The sequence below is a fragment of the Cynocephalus volans genome, chromosome 10, assembly GCF_027409185.1.
Source record: "Cynocephalus volans isolate mCynVol1 chromosome 10, mCynVol1.pri, whole genome shotgun sequence".
Taxonomy (NCBI): domain Eukaryota; kingdom Metazoa; phylum Chordata; class Mammalia; order Dermoptera; family Cynocephalidae; genus Cynocephalus; species Cynocephalus volans.
Genome location: NC_084469.1, coordinates 32,850,996 through 32,875,409, shown reverse-complemented (window position 1 = coordinate 32,875,409; position 24,414 = coordinate 32,850,996). Strand labels below are relative to the sequence as shown.

Genomic DNA, 24,414 nt, shown 5'->3' with positions numbered 1-24,414 from the left:
TTTCGAAATCAAGTAAAAGAAAGCTAGAATTGCTACAGTAATAAATAGGGAAAATTAAAGGTTTTTGACAGGAATTAACATGATGAAAGTGATGTGCAAGTAACAGTATTGTCCAGTTTAAATTGGAGCAGGAAAGTCTTGGTTCCAAGATTATTAACTAAATAACAGAATTTAAAATACCCATTATTTATTGAGTCCTGATTTGAGCCAGGTATTATGCTAAGCACGTTATATTTATTAACTCATTTCATCTTCACAAAACATCTCTAAAGTACTATTATTGTTCATATTTTGTAGATGAGGAAACTGAGGCTCAGTAAGTGTAGGTAAGCAAAGATCACATAGTAGGTTAATGGTAGAGGCAGACCCGGGAAGTCTATATCCAGAGCCCGTGTTCTTAACCACTGTGCTCCACTCTTAGGATAATCTAATGAAATCCAGAAAGCCACAAGGGTAATGTCAATGAGGAAGGAGAGGAACAGAAAAACTGACTTTTTTCTGAAAAAGTAATTGGACTTCATAGTAGGCATATTAGTTTCCTAGGGCTGCTGTAACAAATTACCACAATCTGGATGGCTGAAAACAACAGAAATTTATTTCCTTACAGTTATGGAGGCTAGAATTGAAATCAAGGTGTTGGCAGAGCCACACTTCCTCTGGAGTTTCTAGGGGAGGAATCCTTCTTGCCTCCTCCAACTTCTGGTAGTCCCAGGGATTCCTTGACTTCTGGTAGCATAATTCCAATCTCTGCCTCCATCCTCATATGGCCACCTTACTTGTGTGTCTGTCTCTGTGTCCAGATTTCCCTCTTCTTATAAGGACACAGTCATATTGGATTTAGGCCCACCCTAATTCAGTATGACCTCGTCTTAACTTGATTACATCTGCAAAGACCCTATTTCTAAATAAGGTCACATTTAGCTGCCCCAGTGGCCTAATGGATAAGAAACTAGCCTCCTAAATAAGGTCACATTCACAGGTTCCAGATAGACATTAATGTGGGGGGACACTATTCAACTCAGTACAGTAGGGAAATTATTCAAGAATAATGTAAGATTAGAAGCTTGGGGCAGGACAACTGATGAGTGGTTCAGAAATTGAGTGGGCTTGTGGTGCTGATAACACCATGGTCAAGGGTTCAGATCCCCTTACCAGCCAGCTGCCAAAACAAAACAAAGCAAAAGAAGAAATTGAGTGGGCTGTCAACACATTCTCTCCCTAGGAAAATCTATACGGGAAGCTAGCTTCTAATCTGAAGATTGGTTGATGGGTATGGAAGCAAAGCAGAGGAGTTATCTGGGTGATATTAATGCAAGTGTCATCCAGCTGACTCTCTTTTCTAAGATTCTGAGACTAGAACTAGGAGATTCTAGTTCATCCAGGGCTGCTCTTTTGAATAAAGGAAATTTCAGGATCCAGGAACTGAGGTAATAAAGGAGAAAGACAGTCTTCAGAGAGAAGAATACAGTAGATTCCTTTTGATTCAGCAGCTCCTCCATGTGATTCTGATGATAATCCATGTTTGGGAATTTATATCCTAGAGAGACCAAAGTTAAATTTATAAGCTTTTCTCTTTCCCAGATTATAAAACCATTTTTTTTCCTTCCATGGTCTCTCAGTCACTGTCCTGTTCATCTCCCTGCTATTGAATCTACAGTGAAGGGTCAGAAGGATCTATTGGAATTACATCACCCAGCATAAAAACATTTTTGAGAATTTAGAAGCTCAACCAAACATATAAATGTTTTACTTTGATATTTGCCTTCCCATCTAAGAATTTCTTTTCTCCTAGCATGAGGAGGTAACCATTTATACTTTTAATTTATGTTTCAGATAATAAAAAAAAAAAAATACTGAGAAGAAGGGATGGAAGCTAAAGCAGAAATGTTTGAAGAAACAGAATCAGGACACCCAAAACAAATACCCTAGGGATCTAAATTCTTAGGATCTGATGAATGTGAGAACAGCTTGGAGAGGTTACAGTTAAACTCATCAGAGGCTAGACTGCAACCTTTCCCTTTTGAAGATAAAGTGTTCAGCCAAGTAAGCATTGATCTTAAGAAAACCCTCATAAGAGAAGGAAAATTTGAATGTAAATAAGAAAGTGAGAATTTGTGATCTGAGCCCACTTGTTCTATACCAGAGCATTTCTGCAGAAGAAAGAACTTATAGGTGCAAGGTATGTGGCCACAGCTTCAAACAGAAGTCAGGACTTGTTCAGTCAGAAAATCCATATGATAAAGAGAACTTATAAGTGTAATGAATGTGGAAAGTTTTCCAGTAGAAGCTCAAACCTGGTTATACATCAAAGAATTCATCCTGGAAGGAAACCTTATGTTTGTGGTGACTGTAGCAAAGACTTCAATCAGAGCTCCAATCTCATATGACATCAGCGAATTCATAGTGAGAATCCCTATGAATATAATCAATGTGGAAAAGCTTTCAGGGGAAGCTCAAACCTTATCCTGCACCAGAGAATTCATAGTGGAGAGGAGCCATATATATATATGTGTGTGTGTGATGAATGTGGAAAAGCCTTCGATCAAAGCTCAGATCTTATACATCACAGAATTCACAGTGGATAGACACCCTATGAATGTAATGATTGTGGAAAAGTATTCAGTCAGAGCTCACATCTTGTTACCCACCAGAGAATTCATACTGGGGAGAAATGCTATGAATGCAGTCAATGTGGGAAAACCTTCAGGCAGAGTTCCCTCCTTATTCAGCATCAAAGTATACACAGTGGAGAAAAACCCTATGGATGCACCGAATGTGGGAAAACCTTCAGATGGAGCTTAGACTTTGTTAGGCATCCGAAAATTCATACTGGAGAGAAAGTTTATGAATGTAATGAATGTAGAAAAACTTTCAGTCAGAGCTCAGGTCTAACTGAGCATTGGAGAAACCACACAGGATCATGACCCTGTGAAGACAGTAAATGATAAAATGCTTGTTTTAGATACTGTTGTATCTACTTTTAGCCATCGTAAGTACTTGGAAAATTCTAAACTTCCTAAGAGCAATTTTCATCTGATTCAGTTTAGAGTATATAGCCTCAGGTCATGTGCAGATATGTCCTTCTTAAATGCAAAGCCACAGGATAAATCAGAAACTTCAACAGGGGTAAGCCTTTAATTATATTTCACCCCTTACTTTATCATCAGAGATTCCACACTACAGGAAAATCTTGCAAATGGAATTACTTGCATAAAGGACCTACATCATCACAAAATGGTGTCCTTGTGTGTACTATTTAGCACCTCCAGGAATCTAATAGTTTTCCCCCTGTTTTTTAAATACATAATAGGAACTGTACCAAGGGAACAGTATGATAAGTATGATATCCTGAACTCTAGGGTGGATGGTCTTTCCTTGAGAAAAGGAAATGGATAGTTAAGTCATAAGACCAGTTATCATCTTTCATGTAAGTTGTGACTAAATCTATTCTGTAGGATTTAAAAGTATAATGGCACTTTGGAATCTGACATAGTGAAATCCAGGCTCTGTCACTTTTAATCTGTGTAATCTTAGGCAATTTTTTTTTTCTGGCAGCTGGCCAGTATGGGGATCCAAACCCTTGACCTTGGTGTTTATAACACCTTGCTCTAACCAACTGAGCCAACTGGCCAGCCCTGTTAGTCAATTTTTAAAAATGTTTCTGAGACTTGATTTTATCATCTATAAAGTTAAGATAATGATTATCTTAATGATTATCTTAATGATTATTCCTGTGGCACTACTGTGATGTTACTGTGAAGATTAAATAAGACAATTTTGTTAAGCACCTAGCATAGTTCTAGACACAGTAGACAACAAATGACAGCTATTTTTATTAGTGGCTCCTGTGTGCAGTGATTATCTAAGGCACATTGAAGGAAAAGAGAAAACCTACAGTAGTTCCTCCTTATCTGTGGGTTCTCTTTCCATGGTTTCCGTTCTGCAGCCAATTGAGGTCCAAAAATATTACATGGAAAATTCCAGAAATAAACAATTCATAAGTTTTAAATTGCATACCATTCTGAGTAGCCTGATGAAATGTCATGCTATCCTGCTTTGTCCCACTCGGGACATGAATCATCCCTTTGTCTGGCATATCCTCGCTGTACATGCTACTTTCTCATTAGTCACTTCACAGCCATCTTGGTTATCGGACAGTTGCAGTATCTCAGTGCTTGTGTACAAGTAACCCATATTTTACTTAATAATGGCCCCAAAGATCAAGATTAGTGATGCCGGCATATTGTTAGAATTTTTCTATTTTATTATTAGATATTATTAATCTCTTATACTGCCTAATTTATAAACTAAAGTTTATCATAGGTATGTATGAGTATGTATAGTAAAAACTTAATATATATAGGGCTCTGTACTAACTGTGGTTTCAGGCATCCAACGCGAGTCTTAGAACGTATCCCCCATCAGGTAAGGGGACCACTGTATTCCTTCTTGTGAAGCCTTGGAAGATTACAAAATTCTGTACTTCCTGATCCTACTGGAAGTTAGAAGGAGCTTGGCCTCGGGTACATAAATGGCAAGGATATGGGAGGGGAGGGAATTTACACAAGTTTTCAAGCATGCGATATCTTGAAGAAACAAATCTAATAGTTAACCTGAGAATTGTTACTTACTGTACTACAGAATTGAATAAAGATTTTTCTTGGAGAGACTAGAATTAAGCTGTTATATGAAACTATTGAGAGATGGGATGGATAAATACCCTGCAAATTTGATAGTGAGAGAACTTTAATTGTTATAGGTGGCTTAACTGCTTTTGAGAAGGTAATAAGAGAGAATGAGGAAGTCTTAATTTTTTTATATCAGATGGCAAATTTTTATGAGTTGGGAAATGTTCTTTGGACCATTGGAAGTATTTCAAAGGAGCCAAGGCACTGTTGTATGGTTTAATCTTTGTATTCTTGTAACTCATCAGGATCTCCAGCCCAGTGACCTTTCCACTTTATCCTATCCATCATCCCTCTCTGTTTTTTACCCTTCTCTATTAGATACTATTGTTCAATGGGTGTCAACCACTCTTACCAGCATGCCCTTGCCTCATTTACCTTTTTGCCTCATCGTCCTTTAGTCCCGTATTCCTAGCCACAACGAAGCCCACAATGGACAGTCCTAATTGTCCTCTTCTGAGTATTCACCTGAATTGAGGAAGAAAATCATACCCCTAGGTAGATGTATGCCTTTGGGCTCTCAACACTAATACAATCTCTAGTCAGCGTTCTCCCCATTGTCTTTAGCAACCTCTTAACACCTTCCTTCTCTCCTTACACATCTAACCACTAACCCACTACTCCATCTTAGCACCAGATCCCTTACCTCCAAAAGGAGTTAGAGACCTTCGCACAGAAACATTTTCAACTTTCTGTTCCCATCCTTATCCCTCACCCATCTCTCACATGCATCCACTCCATTTTGCTCCCTTCTCAATAAAAGAACTGCTGTTTTTCATATCTAGGGTTCATCTTTCTGCCTGTGCTTCCTATCCCATCCCCTCCCACTCCTTCTAGAACTTCACTCCATCCAGTTATTCCACTCTCCTGTATATTCAACCCTCTTCTCTACTCCCTTCCCAAATATGTAAAAATGTGTTCAGGTGTCTTCCATCCTAAAAAAGCAAAATTCAACTTCACCTCCCTTGACCCCATTTTCCCCTAAATCAGCTCCCTTTGTAGCCAATTTTTTGTTTAAAGAGTTGTCTGCACTCATCTTCCCCAAATCCTTATCTCTCTCCCTCAACCCATTAGGATCCTCCCCCAACACTATCAAAACTACTTTCACCAAGCATACCAGCAACAGTCATTACTAAATCTACTCCTTATATCCAGCTCTCTTCATCCAAACCATCTCTTCCTTGAAGCAGGATGGGTTTGAATGTAGCTGATGCTAAGGAACTATAGCATCAGCTACAATGAGGATGCTGAATAACAGAGCAGGTAAAAATGGTGATGTCCCTTGGCTGGAGCTAGAGTATAAATCATTTCTTCTTCCAACTTCTGACTCTAATGAAATAAAGACTTGGAGGGACTTTTTTCCTACCTTTAAAGCTTATGAGATTAGAAGATAGACCTAAAGTTCTGTTAATGTGACATTATGACCATATTCTGTATAGTTGGGCATGAGCTAAGCCTCATGATGAAGAAGGCCTTGAATAACAGAGGACACATTTGGAAAGACTGTTTTCTCTGTCTGTGAAATTTGTTTAGAATCTTGGATAAAATGGTTTCTCTGAAAGGTACCCATTGACCATTTTATTTCATGAAACCCTCCAGCTCAAGGTCTGTTCTAACTAATGTCCCTAAACAGCTACTGCATTGTGCTAACTCTTTTAAGGCCCAGTTCACTATCTCAGGCCCTTCTGATCCCCTGTATCATTCAGAGACCACTTAAACTGCCAACTTTTTCTTTTAATACAGATAACATGTCTGACAGTTTCTGTTGGGCACACAGATCTTTAAAGAGAAATGCTTTGGCACTTTTTTTAAAAATTATATTGTTCATTGTAAGAAAAATTCAAACACTTTAATATGATTTGTTTGAATGAACAAGCGAAAATTCTTTGCTTCTCCAATCTCACAGCTTACAGGAAGCCATTATTGTACTGTAAATCTTTTACATGCTCTTGTTTTCTTCATGATCCCAATTACCTAGACTTTTAGCTTCTTTTTCTGGTGGCTGGCCACCAATATGAGGAACCGAACCCTTGACCTTGGTATTACAAGGCTGTGCTCTAACCAACTGAGCTAACTGGACAGCCCTTGAATTTTACCTTCTTGAAAGCAGGAAACTACATTTTTGTATCTCCTCACCTCCAACCCAGACTTAGATTGACATATATATTTTTGCTCAATAAGTGCTTGAAATGAATGTCCAAGTTTGTAATTGTCTATTTTGTTATTCATCACAAGATGAATTATATTCATCACAAGAGGATAGTATGTGTTGTTTTCTTTCTTGCTTTTCTTTTCCCTCTAGATATAAACTATATACCTTGCAGAAAAAAACCCTCAAGTTAAACTATATTTTGCTTGGGCAAAGTACACACTTATTTCAAATTAAACTTGGTGGGTAGTTTCTAGTTAAATATTTTAATGATTCCCATTTAGAAATGTTACGTTTTCCTGAAGGTAGTGCTTCATGTTACATCTGAATGAAATTTCTCCTTTGCACTTTCTTGGGATCATCTACCCCTAAGTCAGGGTTTTATAAACATGTAGCTGGTGCACACTATTTTGGTAATTTACATTTTGCTAGAAAATCATCCATCTCATCTAGGTTTTCAAATATGCTACCCTAATGTTGAATGTCATAGTCTCTAATTCTTTTAATCTCTACTGATTCTGTGGTATTTCTCATTCCTGATCTTGTTAGTTTTTTCTTCTCTTTTCCTTAATGAGGATCTAGACAAGTTTATGTTTTAATGCTCTTTTCAAAGGAATCAGCATTTGAATTTGAATACTAGATCTGAAAATCTACTATTTTTAATTTTTCTATTTCATTAATTACAGTTTTTATCTTCATTAATTCACTCTTACTTGTTTCTTCTGGCTTATTTTACTGTGCTTCTAAAGTTTAAAACGGGCTGGCCAGTTATCTCAGAGCACAACTTGGAACAGCAACGTCAAAGATTAGGATCTACATACTGGCCAGCCGCCAAAGAAAAAAAAAGTGTCATAGTACTAGAGCTGGAAGTGTCAGAGTAATAAAGAGTGACTAAAAAATTCTGACTATAGTTTAAGACAAAATTTGAGTTATTTTATATCCTTATTTGTTAATAAAGGAGGTAATGAAAGCTATCCATTTTCAGATATGGCTGTGGCTAGGTCCCATAGCATTTAGCATGAAGTTCTGTTCATTGCCTTCTAGATAGTTTGTAATTTTGCTTTTGATTTCCTCTTTTGAACCAAGTGGCTTCTTTTTCTTATTTTTGCTGGTTTGTGCAAACTATAGTGCATTCTGTTTTTTCCCTTGTTAATTTGGAAGTTCTACTGTACTTTTCCATTCTCATAATGGTTACCTCACCTTTCCTAGAACTCATAATAAGGTGGATATTTCTCTATTATTATTGGAAAACAAGACACCAATAATTTCCCCTATCAACAAGTCCTATCAACCTTAGAATTATTTTTTCTCCTCCCCTCGCCCTACGCCCCAGGAATTACTTTGTATTTACCAATGGACACAGGCAGGCCGCTGGTTGGGGAATATTTTCTCCTTGAGGGGAACTTCTCGGCTGTGACCCTCTGATCACGCCTGGGAAAGGGTAACTGGAAAACAATGTAGAAGAGGAAGTGCTGCAACAGGCCGTGCACAAGGCTAGGATCTCCCTGACATTTCTGGCAGCCTGCACAGTCCCTGGAGGTACAATTCAGCAGAAAGACCAGGCCCGCCAAACTTGGTGCAGGAACCCGCTCGCGCCGCGCGCTCTCCACCTGCCCAGGGCCTCCGCTCACACCCAGACCCGCGTCGGCTCGGGCCCAGCTGCCCCCTGGCGGCCGCCACGCGCCGGTGCCCGAGTCCGCGAGCGGAAGCAGGAGGCGCAAAGGCTGCTGGGAGATGGAGGCTGAGGCTGTGGGCTGCGCAGGCGCGGAGCAGCGGCCGGGGTCGGGGGACGGCTGGCAGCGGCGCGGCGCGCGGCAGTTGCCCACTGGAACCTCCTGGTCCTGGGAGGTGAGTCTTGGCGGCGGCCGTCGGGAGGTCCAGCTCCACGGCCCGCCTGCTTCTGTCGGCCACGGCAGGCAGCGGCAGTTCTGCAGTGAGCAGACCTCGCAGGCAGCTTCGCGGGTTTGTGCGGACGGTGGTTTGGGTCCCCGGCGCTCCCGCGCCCCGCTGCCTGCGTTGTCACGTGCTGGGGACGACAGCGGCTCTCGGTGCCCCTCTGTTCTTTTCTCGAGATCCCGAGGGAGAAGCTTGCAGCTGGCCTGGACCACAGCCCTCTCCCCAGGGCTTTCGGGAGGGCACCTGCCCACGGCCAGGCGTAGCAGTTGAGCTGGCCTTGTCGCCGCCGGGGCATCACTCTGCGACGGAGACACGGGCTCTGCGTTTGTCTTCGTGCCTCCTTTGTCCTCGGCCAACGGTCCCGCTATGTTCTCCTTTAATGGCCTCTGGGTGCCGCCCACCCCATTGCCTGTTAGGTTTCTCTGATGCTGGACACTGTACCCGAGACCAAGTCTTGCTTGTAGCAGCCCCATAACAGGGCCTTGATACAAATCCTGGACGTTTGAATACGATCCAACCAATCCTGGGTGCGAGGACATCACTCTAAGAGTGGACAAGAGGCTGTGCCTGTACTGGAGGATTTAGAGACTTCCATTTTTCTTTCGCTGTAGGCCCTACTTCAGAAGTTTGAGAAAGCGTGGAGGGGCCGTCTGGGAGGAGGCTGCCCTCTGAAAGCTGCTCAGCTTTGGGCTCTGGATCTGGAAACTTGGGTTTTGCTTCAAACTTGTTCTTCCCAATAGTCATATCTTCCCGAGGGCCCCCAGTACACTTTTTTTCCTGCTGTTTTTTCCTGTGTGGCATTTATCTAGTTGTACTGTAGAAAAACACTTTACATGTCTGTCTCTACCAGATTGCAGGTTTCTCACAGGCAGTTACTTAGTGGAGCAGGATTCTGGGGAGGGGCAGACAAGAAAGAGGAAGTAAAGGGTATAGTACAAGGTTTGGCTCTTAGTAGATGCTGAGTATTTGTTTAATGAATGAAAAAAAAGAATGCTTTCTTCTTATGTTAAAGGGTGCCCCTGAAAGACTACAGCTGGTATGGGCCTTCTACAGAGCTAGACCAGGCCAGGATGGCTGTATCACTATCAGCAGCTAAAACTCTCGCCTTTCAGGGTACACAGGAACAAGAGATTATGATGATGGAGCCAAAGGAAGAGGAACTGTCTTGGGAGTATGAAACCAGGCTACCTGGGAACCACTCTACCAGTCAGGAGATCTTCCGCCAGCACTTCAGGCAACTCTGCTACCTGGAGACTCCTGGTCCCCGGGAGGCCCTAAGCCAAGTACAGATACTCTGCTGTGAGTGACTGAGGCCAGAGAGACACACCAAGAAGGAAATCCAAGGAGTTACTGGTGCTGAAACAATTCCTGACTATCCTGCCTGAGGAGCTCGAGTCCTGGGTGCAGGGACATCACCCTAAGAGTGAAGAAGAGGCTATAATTGTGCTGGAGGGTTTAAAGAAAAGATTTGAACCAGGACAGCAGGTGGGAAGTGGGATTTGATCTGTTGTGGGAGCCAGATCAAATGATGTTCAGGTTGGACAGAGGGGTAGCAGTAGGGGGAGTTACCAAGTTCAACCTCTCTCAGGCCAGGTAGAGCAGTTAGTTTGTGTTTCTGTCTCTGTCTTTTCTGCCCTCAAGCCCTGAATGAGAAAAAGACTCTAGCTTCTCTTCCTTTCCTTGTGCTGACTCTGAGAAGGCTCTCTTAAGTCTCCTTGGAAGCTCAGGTCCCACATAAAAAAGCAGTGCCTGATCACTTCCAGGTCCCAGGCCCTGCACTTGGACCTGCACAGGAAGAGCTGTGGGAGAAGAAGGCATCTCTGGGAGCAGTCCAGGAGGCACGAGGCACTAAGCACCCAGCACCAGCCCAAGAAGACTCAGCTCAAGTGTGAATCTCAAGAGACCCAACCTTTCCCAGAGAGTGGTAAGGAGCAGGATTCTGTGGGGAGAGAGGGAGAGGAGGAGAGAGTATAAAGGGCACATAGCAGGTGCTCACGTGTTTGATATCATCATCATGGCCTTACTGTTTTTACCTCTTAGGTGAGAGACAGCCTGGTTTACCACCCATAATCTAAGGATTAATTAAATTTACATCGTATTTGGCCATAAAGCCTGGCCAGCATCTCTTAGCTTTAGAGAGCCCTAAAGCAGGACTGGGAAATATTTCATTCATTTTCTGCCTCATCATGTCCACTGCTCTTGCCTCCTTCTACTCCATAATAGCTCTGCCCCAAGCTAGAGGTCAGCCTTGAGATCCTTTTCTTTTAGCTTCCGCATGCCTCCCAACACACTCTTTAAGCTGTAAAGCACTCTTAGGTAAGACAATCTGTCATCACCTTTATCTACCACCTACTCCCCATCCATACAGTCCTATTTGAAACTTTTATGTCTGTATTTACCTTCCCCTCTTCAGATTTACTGCCAAAACTTCCTTCTCAGCTTGCATACATCCCCACCAACATCCTATCCTCTCCTCTATCCCAGTGGCAAACACTAGAGTTAGAGACAATAGACTTAAGAGCTTCAGGACTGTGACATGTCTTCTGACCTTTGTAACATCATGAACTTTAGTGAAAATGTGAATATGTTGCTAATCAGGAAGATTCTATTTAGTATTTGGTTTTACACTACCAAACAAAAGCATTTGAAAAATGGAATTCTTATTAGCAAGAAAATGTGAAAATTAGAAATGGAGGATTAATCTTAGAATCTGTCCCCAAAGTATGTTTTTACCTCCCAGTTCTCCTTTCCTCCTTGCCTTTTTTCCAGGCTTTTTCTCATTTCATTTGCTTCTGTTTAGTAAACCTCTATTCATTTATCAACTTGATACTTTACTTTTAAAAAGAAGCTAGCTATTGTGTAACTTTGTTTTATAGCAAGCATATTTCAGATTTCTTTGATCTGCTGTGGGAGCTAAATCAATGATGTTTGCACTAGACAGAGGGGCAGCAGTAGGGGGAGTTGCCAAGTTCAGACCTCTCTCAGGCCAAGTAGAGCATTTAGTTTGCATTTCTGTCTCTTTCTTTTCTGCCCTCAAGCCCTGAATGGGAAAGAGACTCTAGCACCTCTTCTTTCCCTGTGCTGACTCTGAGGAGGCTCTCTGAAGTCACCTTGGAAGCTTAGGTCCCACATAAGCATTTAACCTAGAAAAAAGTACATTTTTAAAAATCAAATGATCCTGAGTTATCTTAAAGCAGTTTCTTTTTGTTCTCCTTAGACAATAGGGAGTGTTACAGACAAATAAAATATAAAATGTGTTAAAGACATTTAAAAACAAAAAGGCAAAGCACTCTTTTCTTCCTTTCTTAAGGAGCAGGTCAAAGGGAGAGGCAGAAAGCACCAAGCAGATAGGAAGCAGGGAGCTGGCAGTCCTCTCTTCAAAAAAGGAGGCAGCTGCATGAGGATCCTCTCCAGTGGCTGTAGATCGATGGGGCAGGGAAATGAGTGGGGAGAGGTGAAGGGTACAGTGCCAGGAGGGTCAAAGGGTTTCTACCTTCAGTAACATCTCTTTACCCTAACACTAATGATTCTTCTTTATTATTTTTCCCTTCCTTCACAACATCAGGTGACCACTCTCTAATTCCTTGAAAATACTACTTTTTCTCTTATTTTTTAAGGGTGAATCCTAAAAAGACTCTGCTTTGAAACTTATTTTATTTTCCAAGTAACACTTCTTTAGTGTTTCATTATGGAAAAATTAGATAAGCAGGGATAAAATTAAAAAGAAGAAACCATCTCCCCTGCATAATCCCATCACCAAGAGATAGCCATGGGTAATAACTGCATCTAAGTAAATATCCTTGTGGAATATACCAATATTTATAAAGTGTATTTCACAGGGCCTCCAAAGCCCTGCAGTTTCAGGTTTAGCCTAACTTCTTAAAAGTACATATACAAATGTTAACCTTGTAAAAGACAGGAAATTTTCCCCAGGCTAAAGTCTCTGTTGTAAGATAAAGAATTGTAGCACAGCAAGGTTGCTGGCTCAAGGACAGACAAGTTACTGATTGATATGTAAAGATACTGGGAAATTGCTATAGGGAAAAACAGTGTTTGTTAAGATCAAGCTTTTGTTGGTGGATCAACTTAACCTTTTGCAAATTGCATTATGGAATGTCACATTGCTTGTTTTACTGATGTTACCAGCCTCTATTGTTAAAATTGTTAAATTATACTTAGCTAAACCCCACTTATGTTCTTTTCCTGTAACTTCCTGGTCTGGAGAGTAAATGTGGGGCGAGAACCCCAATTCATGGTTAATTTCCCAAAAGAAGGAATGCCTCTCTCTTGAGGGTTCTGGGAGATTAACCCCTTTGGGGTCTCTCACTGCCCAGAAGAGGTGGGCTTTGAGTAATCTTTTTGTGGCTCCATCACCCAGGGGAAAAGAGGTGACACATCTGTGTGAGGCAAAGCAACAATCTTTCCAGTCTTTGTCATGTGTATAGCAAATATTTTCTAAGCTTTTGTTCTCATTTCAGAAATGTAAATCCTAATTTACGTGTCATTTCTCCACATATCCAGAAAAGATATAGTTACATTTTGCATCACTTATTGCAGAAGATGGCCCAGAGCCCAAGGACAATGGATCTTTGTCACAACCACCCATAACAGAAGTGGAATCACAGGTATTCTCAGGAAAACTCTCCACTGAAACCTCTACATTTGAAGCTACCTCTGAAGTTGAGGGCACCTTAGAACAGCAGCAGAGAAATCCCAAAGCAGAGACACTGAGGTGGAAAAGTTTCAGGCAGATGTCTGTCACACATAAGAAAACTCCCACAGGGAAAAAAGACCATGAATGTAGTGAATGTGGTAAGGCCTTTGTTTATAACTCACACCTTGTAATCCACCAGAGAACATTCTGGAGAGAAACCCTGTAAGTGTAGTGACTGTGGGAAAACTTTCGATCAGAACTCAAACCTCTTTCAGCCCCAGAGAATTCATACAGGAGAAAAACCCTACAAATGTACTGAATGTGGGAAGGCCTTCAGGTTGGGTGCTCATCTTGTTTACCGTAAGATGATTCATTCAGGAGAGAAGCCCTGAGTTTAATGAATGCAGGAAGACTTTTAGTCAAAGCTCCTATCTAAGTTAGCATCTGAGAATTCATAGTGGAGAGAAACCTTTTATAGGTAAAGGATGTGGGAAAGCTTACAGATGGAAGTCAGAGCTTATTAGACATCAGAGAGTTCATGCCAGAAAAGAGCCTTCCCAATGTATTGAAGGTGAGAAAATCTCCAGACAGACTTGTACTTCTGTCTGATCTACTTTAGGACTAGATCCCATAAAAGTTATAAGCACCTTAAGGTTTTTCCTGTGTTGTTCTTGATTTAGGAAAAACTGGTTAGTAGTTCCACCTGCAGATCATCACTCTGTGTCCTTTGATTAAGATGACTGTATCAATTAGGAGGCCTTTGGCTGCATATAATGGCCAAATTGTGCTGCTGCTTTTTTCTAGAATGACCTTGGGCAAGATTCTGGGCTGCCCAGTTTGCCCACCAGTAAGACAGGGATAGTAATGCCTATTTCATTAGCATTGTGAGCCTGGTGCAGAGCAGCTGCTCAGGTAGTGGTTATATTATCTACTGTGAACAGGTCTTTGGTCCTGGCCCATCTCAGACCCATACTGGTCTGCCTCCTCAGATGGGGTCATATCTGCATGTGTCCAGGCAGGAGACGGAAACCACACTAGTAATTTGAGCAAGGAAAGTTTAATATAAAGAAGCGTTAATTAGTAAAAGGGGATTATCTGCTAAAGGTGGTAAAAAGATCTCTAAAGAATATAGGAATAGCAGAATGGGGGATAGCTCCTACCTCTAGGGCTGAGGAAGAATACTCAAGGACAAAGCCAACTTAGAGGAGGACACCCCTCCACCCTGACCAACACTGAAATTCGCACCTCATTGGACAGGGTATGGCTGCTCCTGTAGTGTGCTAGAACCAGTCTGTATAGGTTTTCAAGAGCCAATTTTGCATATTTCTTCCCAAATCTGCATTGAAATTAGCCATAGTGGGAATATTCACCGTGGAAATCAGTGACAAATCAGGGATGTTTTTGTTTTTGAGCTAGTTGTTAAATATCTACCAACACAATACTGACTATGGCCCACTGGATGGTGAAGTTCACTGAGGTTCAGCAGGCCAAGGCTGAGGAGCAGGAAGCTTGAGGTACCAGTGGAACTCACTAGAGGGTGGTGCTACTGGGTCTCCTGCACACCACTGGCAACCGCACTGTAGGGTTGTAGATGGAAAAAAAAACTAAACTAGAATACCTCCAGTGCCATTTACTGTCAAAGCCTAACATTGTGCCAGCTAGCAAAGGGGAAGCATTTACAGATCCAGCTCCAATGTCATAAAAGTAGGACAAAGAATATGGATTTGGAGCTAGGAAGCAACAAATTAAGTGGCCCATGTTTCAAGCTCATTTCCACTTCAGGACTTCTGTCCATGTTCTCTACCCACCCTGCCTAAATGCTTTCCCCCCCAGATAGTTACATAAGTCACTCCCTTTGTCTAGGTCTCTGTTAAAAGTCACCTCCTTGAGAAGCCTTCCTTGACTCTAACATACAAGTTTATTTTCACATAAATGTCCAAAGGTAAGCAGGTCGTTGGCAAACTATAGCCCAGGAGCCAAATGCAAATCCAGCTCAAGGCCTATTTTTGTATGGCCCACAAGCTAAGAATGGTTTTTACATGTTTAAGTGTTATTTAAAAAGAATATGTGACAGAGACTATGTAGTCCACGAACACTAAAATATTTACTATCTGGCCCTTTACAGAAAAACTTTGCCAAGCCCTGGTCTAGGAGCAAGTTCAGTTTAGATTCACCAGATATTTCAGGAACCCACATACCTTCCATCTTGCACTTCTGTCCCCTAGGCTAGGATGTTTTTGTCTGCGTAGTGCTATGTCCATTACTATGTCCATATTCCAGCTCACAGGAAAAATCGAAGTAATAGTCACAAGGACAAGTGATTTCCCTTCCAGCAAGTGTCATGAAATGTGGCCCAATCCTTGGTGAGAACTTGATTATGTGGCCACATGAATCTTCCAAGGAGGCTGGGAAACACCTGTAGCAGGATGGCCATTTGCCCAATTAAAACACTGTGGAGGAGAGAACAAATTTGAGAAGACAATGAGCAGCCTCCCACCCCATGAAACATCTCATTCCTGCAACCTAGTGCTGCTCATTGACCAGAAAAGGAGAGTTCCGGTCCCAGAAAGAGGAAAACAGGATTCTGAGAAGCAGAAGATGAGGACAAGAGGTCAAGGGTATGGATTAGAGCTCTGGCTTTGCTGGTGGTCTCTCCAGAAATAGCCATCATTCCGTCTGTAGTGCCCTGTATTCATAAGTCTGAGGAGAACTGAAGCCGGAAAAATATTTTATAGGCAAAATACTGACCTGAAACCATCTCTTTTGACTTTTGTATTACTACATTTTCTGTTGCTAATAACAGAATACCTGAAACTGGGTAATTTATAAAAGAACAAAATTTATTTCTTACAGTTTTGGAGGCTAGGAAGTCCATGGTCCAGGGAGTGCTCTGGTGAGGGCCTTCGGGGTGGGGACTCCCTGCAGAGTCCTCTGGCAACACAGAGTATCACATGGCAAGGTAAAACTAAACTTCTCATTTGCCCTCCGTATAAAGCCATCAGAACCACTCCCATTACTCCATCTGTGAATAGATCAATCCATTGCAAGGTCACAGTCCTCATAATCTAATCACCTCTTTAAGGCCCCACCTTTCAAATACCGTAGTCAGATTTCCCACCCTCAGCACTGTTACAGTGGAGGTCAAGCTGTAAAGAGTTTTGGGGGGATACTCAATCCACAGCAACTTTGTTAGTGTAAAGGAAGCTGTTCCAACAGCAGATGTTCTGTGTGCTTAGTTTGATTGTGTTACAGGAATTAGTTCCTTATCCTTCAGGGAGTCCTGGGAGTTAAAGGTACCATGATCATATGATAATAATCTGTTCCTATTTCTATGTGTACAAGTGCCATGCTCATATGTGCATTTTGGAATTCACTCTGATAGCAGGATATACCCAGCTCTGCAGCTGAATAAGCAAAAGAACTTAAACCTGCTTATAAAATTGTGGTCTTTCATCCACAGCAAGAGACAGAAAGAAACAGATTGTTCCTAGTCTCAGGACCCTGATGGCAGCAACATAGGGATGCCATATAAATACCCTAAATAGAGATTTCATAACAAATACACTGTAGTGAATACTGGTGATCTGGTGTGAAGGAAGTGGATACCCAGGTGCTTTGAGGGGAGACCATCAGGGCTGGAAATATAGATCATCTTCTGCCTAACACATACAGAGTTTCTTGTCTATTCAGCTACACATCTGGGGAAGGCTCTCTTATGAAAGGGAAATGCAAAGTGCACATGTCAGCAGGGTACTTTGATACCCACAGGAAGAGAAAAATATGTTTGTGCAAATTTCAGTCGATTCCTATTTCTTTCTTTCCACCAGAAAAATCTCAGAAGTAAGAAAGGGCAAGAAGCAAGATAACCCTGCCTGGAATGAAGATGTGGACTGTTGGAGCTGTTGTTGAAGGGACTTGCAGACTGAGCCAGCCAAGGAGTTTGGGCATTTGGTAGAGTAAGAGCCTCTTCCTGTCCCATCTTCCTGCTGCCGAGTCTCCCTTGTACCATGGTTCCCTAGGTGTGGCCACTGAGTAGGGCAGCCCCTTCTGAAGTTGCCCTGTGAGGACAGACTGGCTGGGGGGTGGATAGTGTGGAAAGAGCACAATAGTTCTTTCCTAGAACATCTTTAAAAGGGAAGAGCATTTTCTGTTCTGTTCAGCCGGTATCTGCTGAGCAGAAGTCTTTGCATTGTACCGTCTTCACCTAACGAGCACACAGTGCTAATAGTAGTAATCACTTCAGCAATAGTGTGTGGCTTCTTGGGGCAGGCAGCAAGTACAAATCCCAGATCCAGTACTTACTAGCTGTACTGACCTTGTATTAGTTTGCTCCGGCTGCCATAATAAAGACTGGGTGGCTTAAACAACAGAAATTTATTTTTTCACAATTCTGGAGGCTAGAAGTCTAAGATCAAGGTGTCAGCAGGATTGGTTTCTTCTGAGACCTCTCCCCTTGGCTAGTAGATGGTCATCTCCCTGTGTCTTCACATGGCCTTCCCTCTGCATATCTGTGTCCTCATTTCCTCTTATAAGGATGCCAGTCATACTGGATTAGGGTTCATCCTAATAACTTCTTTTTAACTTAATTACCTCTTTAAAGACCCTGTCTCCAAATTAAGCCACATTCTGAGGTACTGGGGGTTAGGATTTCAACATGAATTTTGTGGCACAGACACAATTCAGCCCATAACACCTTGGACAAGTGGAGGAAATGATAATATCTATAGGTAATAAATGGAGATTAAAGGCAGTAATGCCTAGCCCAATGACAGGAATAAGTCAGTCAGTGTTTAAAAAATGTTAACTTATATTATTAATATGAAATTGCTGAAAGGCAGCAGTGTCCCAAGTGTGTCTTAATATTCCAGAATCTAAAAAACCACCCAGGGAATAGGTTAAGTAGAGAAGGAAAATAGTATTTGATAAGCATCTCATACATGCCCAGTCTTTGACATTCCTGTTCATAAGGGAGTGGTCTCTTCCACCTGCTTTCATATGGAAGGGAAGGAGTCTGGCAGGTATGGAGATCCGAACCCTTGACCTTGGTGTTATCAGCACCACACTCAGCCAATTGAGCGAACCAGCCAGTCCTGGAAGAGAAGTCTTAAATCATGTGGTGGATGCTTTTGTATGCTGTCAGGAGTGCTGCCTGCTGACACCTGTCCCTCCCCAGGAGTTACCCTAGGCTATAGAGAGCTGCTTCAGCCAAGCTTATGTCCCCTCCCAGGAGCAGCCCACATCTAATCTGTGGGGCTGCTGGGGGAGGGTGAGAAAAGGGGATGGGTTCAAAGGCCTGGCCACCTTGCTTCAATGGGAACCATCTCTGAAAGATCTTTGCAGACTTCTTTTGTGGGGCGGATGGAGGCTTCATCACTTTTAATTTCTCCTTCTACCATCCTGTGGCCCCTTTTCTCTCACAGGTGTTCCCCAAAGCATTCCCCCAATAAACTTCTTGCATACACTCCGTTTCAAAGTCTGTATCCCAGGGATCTCAACCTTTGAAAATTTGGCAGCATCAAATAAGCAGAGTAAAGAGGTGAACTGGGGGGAAAGTAAAAATTGCCTGGACTTTTAAGTCACTAATTTGTAGAAAAAGCTATCCCTACCTGCCTTTCTGTTCTCTTGTCTGTCATGCATCAGTGTATTCATAGATTTTTATGTCCGTGTAGCAAATTCCACGTGCCTGTTATGTACCAGGCACTGGGGAAATCACAGTGAAAAAGACAGTCCTTTCCCCAAAGAAGTTTACTACTGAGTGAGGGGTGGGAGGTGGGGGAACAAGTAACAAGGAATTATCATACATTGGGGTAAGTCCTGACAAGAGGCTGCTGTGAGAGCACAACTGAGAGAAGGTACAATCCAAGCTCAATACTTAAAGATAGGATGGTCAGCGACAAAGAGGGGAGGAGAGGAGAGGGAAAGGGAGAGAGTTTCCAGGCAGAAGGTACCGCACATGAAAAGGCCAGAAAGCGTGAAACATCTTTTCGTTGTATCAGTTGTATAGAGTGCGAGGAACAGAAGCATTAGATGAGGCTGGAGAGATGAACTGAAGTTTAGCAGATGGTGTGGCCTTGTAGGCCACGTAAAGAATTTGGAACTTCTTTTTTTCTTTAAAGATGACCGGTAAGGGGATCCTAACTCTTGACTAGGTGGTGTCAGCACCACGCTCACCCAGTGAGCCAAACTGCCATCCCTATATAGGGATCTGAACCCATGGCCTTGGTATTATCAGCTCACACTCCCAAGTGAGCCATGGGCTGGCCCAGAATTTTGGACTTTTAAGAACAGTGGGAAGCTGTTACTGGGGAGTGACACCATCAGTTGTTCAGTTGTGTACTTCAGAAAGATCACTTAAGCAGCAGTGTGGAAGTGAAAACAAACTTATTAAGGAGGCTGTTGCAGTATCTCCCGAGTAATATGGTTATCTGAACTGAGGGAGTGGCCATGGGATGAAGAAAGAGGAGACAGATTTGAAAGATGAAGGGGGAAAGATCAGTAAAACTTTGTGGGGAGTGGGGATAGATCTGACTTTGCCAGGCAGAAACCAGCCCATCCTCCCTCCTCAGACTCTAGTTCTATTTATACTCCAAGCCAAATAGTGCAAATGGCTCCAAGTTTCCCTCCCAAGAGCCCTAGGCTCTGTCCAGGACTTCCATTCTGCAGATGTTTCCCAGGCATCTATCTCTGCACACACCTGATGAGACCCTGAGCACTACTTCCCAGACAGGTGGGTGTGTGGTCCCAGTGACTTAACTACCTCTGCTACCCAGGAACCAATGAAAAATTAAATTAATTATGGTTTGCAAATTAATTCTGTCCCATCAATTGCATAATGGAACAATGAAAAATGAGGGTGCTTATTTAAAAAATGAAAGCCTCGAAAGAGGCCTGTCACTCACAAAATCAGCATAAACAGAAACCATATAGATCAAATTAACAAATCTAAATACATACAGAGGACTTCTGCTTCCAACCATGATGGAGTAACAGGGACTAGATTTACCATTCCATGTTTACTAAAAAGCCAGACAAAATATATGAAGTGATTTTCAGACTTTGGACAACAGGCAGCACTGGACAATGAGCCCTGAGAGGGAAACAAATGAGATGAGTGCTAGCATTGGCCTAGCTTACTATCTGGAGAGTTTCCAGGCTGGAGTGCCGGGAGGGGGAACCCAAACAGTCAGCAGACTCCCTGAGTTGAGGGGACATATTTGAGAATTCAGAGGGGCTAAGGCAGAACAGAGCACCAGACAGAGAGAGAGATGAAAAATACAATGTTTGAGATGAAAAATATACTGGATAGAAACTATGCAAAATGAAACAGATGTAAAAAATACTTGTAAAAAGAAAAGATGACAGAGCTTCAGTGAGCCACGGGACAACTTCAATCAGCCTAATATACCTGTAACTGGCCATGGTGGGGAGAGGAAGCAAAAACCAAAATATATAAGGGCCAAAAAATTTCCAAATTTGATGGAAATCCTAAATCTACAGAACCAAGAACCTTAACAAACAACAAGCAGAAGAAACATACACCAAGACACTGTCATAATCAAATTGCTTAACAGCAGTAATAAATGCACAGATAACATAATTGGTCTAGGTGTAGTATTTTATTTTAGAAACAAGGGCAAAAACTTATAAGAAGTAGAATGAAGTACAGATGCTCCTCAACTCATGACAGAGTTATGTCCAGATAAATCTATTGTTAAGTTGAAAATATTGTAAGTGGAAAGTGAGTTTTTGATTTACAATATTTCCAATTTACAAGTGAGCTTTTTTGGACATAACTCTATCGTAAGTTGAGCATGTCACTTTGGCATGATGCTAAAGACAGAAAATTGTAAGCTGAACCATCGTAAGTTAGGGATATCTGTATTGACTTTTCAGGAAACCTAAATATCATAAGCACATCTCAGTGGAATTCCTGTTTTTAAAGAAAGAAGCCTTCTACGATTGACGTCAAACACATTACATTCAGAAATTTCATGGTAAATCCACTGGTTAGACTTGACAAAGAAACAGTGTTGTAAGTGGTAATGAGATTGCCATGTCAACTGACAAAGGCTACCTAGCATACTTAAGGTAGATAAAATAATGAACATTTAAGATAAAACACCACAGGAAATAAAAATTAGTACAATGCAGTGGATAAGATACAATTTTTATTCTCTTTGAATTATATACTTGTGAGAAAACATCCTTAACTTGTGGTAAATCAGAGAAGGAAAATGAGTATAGGAGAAAAAGAAACTGCATTTATTAATCTCCTAATATGTACCAGGCATTGGGCTTTCATATATATTATTATGTATTATACTCCCACACCCTGAAGGGTAGGTATTTTCCCCACTTTATGGATAAGGGAACACACTCAGGAAGTGTATCAGTACATTTGTGTTGCCTATAGCAAAATACTTGGAACTGGGTAATTTATAAAGGAAATGAAATTTATTGCTTACAGTTTCTGAGGCTGGGAAGTCCAAAGTCCATCTAGTGGTGGCAACAGTGACCCAGGGTCTCACATTGCAAGACGGTGGAAGCAAAGAGAGCAGAGAGAGAGAGAAAGACTCTCCTTTTCTTTTAAAGCCCTCAGAACCATGCCCCTGACCACCATTTTTAATCCATTCACTACTGCATGGTCGTACAACCCAATCACTTCTTCAAGGCCCCACCTTACAATTACCATAATAGGATTTCCCACGCTCTTAACAGTCACATGAGGGCTAAGTTCCTAATACATAAAACTTGGGGGACACAGCTCAAGCTTCAGGGAATTTTGGGGGCACATAATTCAATCCACTACAGGAAGTAACCAGATAATACAATCCATGTTGAATTCTGAAGAGACTTCTGGGTGTGCTCATGGTCTTTACAGGCTGATGGCACTGGTTATTTGGTCCACTATGTCTTAAAAACAAATGGCTACTTTTTCCTTGACTCAGTTGCATTTCATGTGTTATTGCTCTGTTTCTTTGCCTGATTGGAGCTTATTTCTAGCTTCCAAATGGGTCCACGTGACATGGAAGAAAAAAAGAACAGAAGCTTTTCTTTTTTTTTTTTCCTAAAAGATGACCGGTTAGGGGATCTTAACCCTTGACTTAGTGTTTTCAGCACCACGCTCACTCGGTGAGCAACCGGCCATCCCTATATAGGGATCCAAACCCGTGGCCTTGGTATTACCAGCACCACACTCTCCCGAGTGAGCCACGGGCCAGCCCTGAACAGAAGCTTTTCTGAGGTACCTTAGCAAATAGTCTGAGTAAAATTTCTGAGTAAGAAAAAGGGGGAAAGACAAAAGGAGTTAAAGAGATTATGCCTGTATTTGAAGGACAGAATTTCCAGCTTTGACAGGATTGTGCTCTGGGCAGCCAGGCTTCCAGCACACAGTTTGTCTTGCAGTAGAATCTAATCCTTTTGATAACAAGCCATTTGAAAACTAATTTTCAAAATTATCCTGAGCCTATTAATACATTTGAGGAAAAATAAGCCTGTGATGATGATGAAGAAGCTGCAGAAATAAGAATACTGAACCCTGCAAATACTTACATTTAAGATAGCTCATATCAAGAAAAAAATTTATCCAAGAAGATGGAAATAATGGGTAAAAAACATAAATGAGATCAAGAAGTAAACAAATCCTATTATGAAAGATTTTGATTTTTGAGGGTGATACAGACAAAAGATCTGATTTTTTTTTTTCCCCAGTGCTGAAAGTTGCAAGGAAAAGGAGTGTGTGTACAGCAACCTGTGGCTATCTTGTTTTTGAGTAAATGGTATAGTGGATCAATTCCCTCAGGTAAAGAAAGGCTGTGGTTCACCTGTTCAATACTTGACCTGCCCACATGTCACAGAAAGATCAGGTGGGTTGTTTCAGACCTTTAATGACATCACCATCATTTTGGCATTTGGGAGGATAAAGGATTTGCATAGAAAAATAAAGGACAGCAAAGGCATCATGATGTTACTTTCAGTTCATTAAATTTGAAATGTCAGGTTCATCGTTTATTGCCTCTTGTTGAATTAATTCATTCATTCTTTGTTTGTTTGCTTGTTTGTTTGTTTTGGCGGCTGGCCAGTACAGGGATCTGAACCCCTGACCTTGGTGTTATCAGCACCACGCTCTCCCAAATGAGCTAATGGGCCGGCCCCATTTATTAATTTTTGAGTGGCAACCTTGAGCAGAATGTGGTACACTCATTCAAGAGTTAGCTCTGTCCTCAAGGAGCAGAACAAGATTACTGACCCTAGTGAAGAAGAGGAAAGATTACAGCAAAGCAAAGTTTCAGGTCAGAAAGTGTCCTACAGTCAGTAAATTTCCAGATCGCTGGCACTGTAGATGCTCTGATGCTGAAGTTGGTGAGGGCTCTGACCACAGTTTTTTCCACATTGGCATCCAAAAGCCTCCTCCATTGTGAATTTTCTGATGAACTCCCAAGTTGGGAGTTCTATCTCAAGGTCTTCCCACACTCTTTACATTAGTAGGGTTTCTCACCAGTCTGAACTCTCATGCAGAGAAATCTCCGATTTCCATCTGAAGTCTTCTCCTCCTGAAGGCATGAAAATCTCCCAGGTCTTTCGCACATTCACTTGTACTTCTGGGATTCCCCCCACTTCAGAGTCAATGGAATGGAATGTGGATTATACTGCCTACTCTGACTAACGTCACGCCTCACCCCCACTCAGTGCAGCCTAGAGAATGTCCTGTATAACCAGACGACCAAAGGCACAGAAGCGTTTTGCTTCTTTCTTGATGATTCTCTGGATAATCTGCCCAGGACCTGTCACAGACCCCTGCCCTCTCCCTACACACAACCATCCTCCCCTTTAGCAAAAGGCCTCAAATGCTCAACTCCGCTGGCCCCAGCACTCACGGCCTCCACATCTATCTTCTTAATCCCTCCAACAGTCTCAGAGGACAATGACTTATTTCTAAAGCCAACCCTGCCTTTCATATCTTGAGTCTGTCCTTTCCCATCGCAACTAAGCTAAATTGTAATAACTAATTAAATAATTATCTTAACAAG

At 41.9% G+C, this 24,414-nt stretch overlaps 2 protein-coding genes and 1 non-coding gene across 3 annotated transcripts; 1 reads left to right on the top strand and 2 right to left on the bottom strand.

Annotated features, from left to right (window-relative positions):
• Positions 1-1,292: 1,292 nt before the first annotated feature.
• LOC134387332 (uncharacterized) lies at positions 1,293-9,269 on the bottom strand. Its single transcript, XM_063109830.1, has 2 exons — positions 8,186-9,269; positions 1,293-1,537 (listed from the first exon to the last, which is right to left on the bottom strand). Exons 1-2 carry the CDS (start codon positions 9,267-9,269, stop codon positions 1,293-1,295), a joined length of 1,329 nt encoding a protein of 442 aa, XP_062965900.1.
• LOC134389825 (small nucleolar RNA SNORD62) lies at positions 1,612-1,697 on the bottom strand. Its single transcript, XR_010024789.1, has one exon. It is a non-coding gene; the product is annotated as a small nucleolar RNA SNORD62 (small nucleolar RNA).
• Positions 9,270-9,563: 294 nt separating the features above from the next.
• Positions 9,564-18,832, top strand: ZNF232 (zinc finger protein 232). Its single transcript, XM_063109828.1, is given in 8 exon segments — positions 9,564-9,598; positions 9,743-10,070; positions 10,072-10,215; positions 10,494-10,568; positions 10,603-10,654; positions 13,252-13,355; positions 16,238-16,343; positions 17,212-18,832. Coding segments are annotated over 8 exon segments (861 nt in total). The 3' UTR covers positions 17,229-18,832.
• The last annotated feature ends 5,582 nt before the right edge of the window (positions 18,833-24,414 follow it).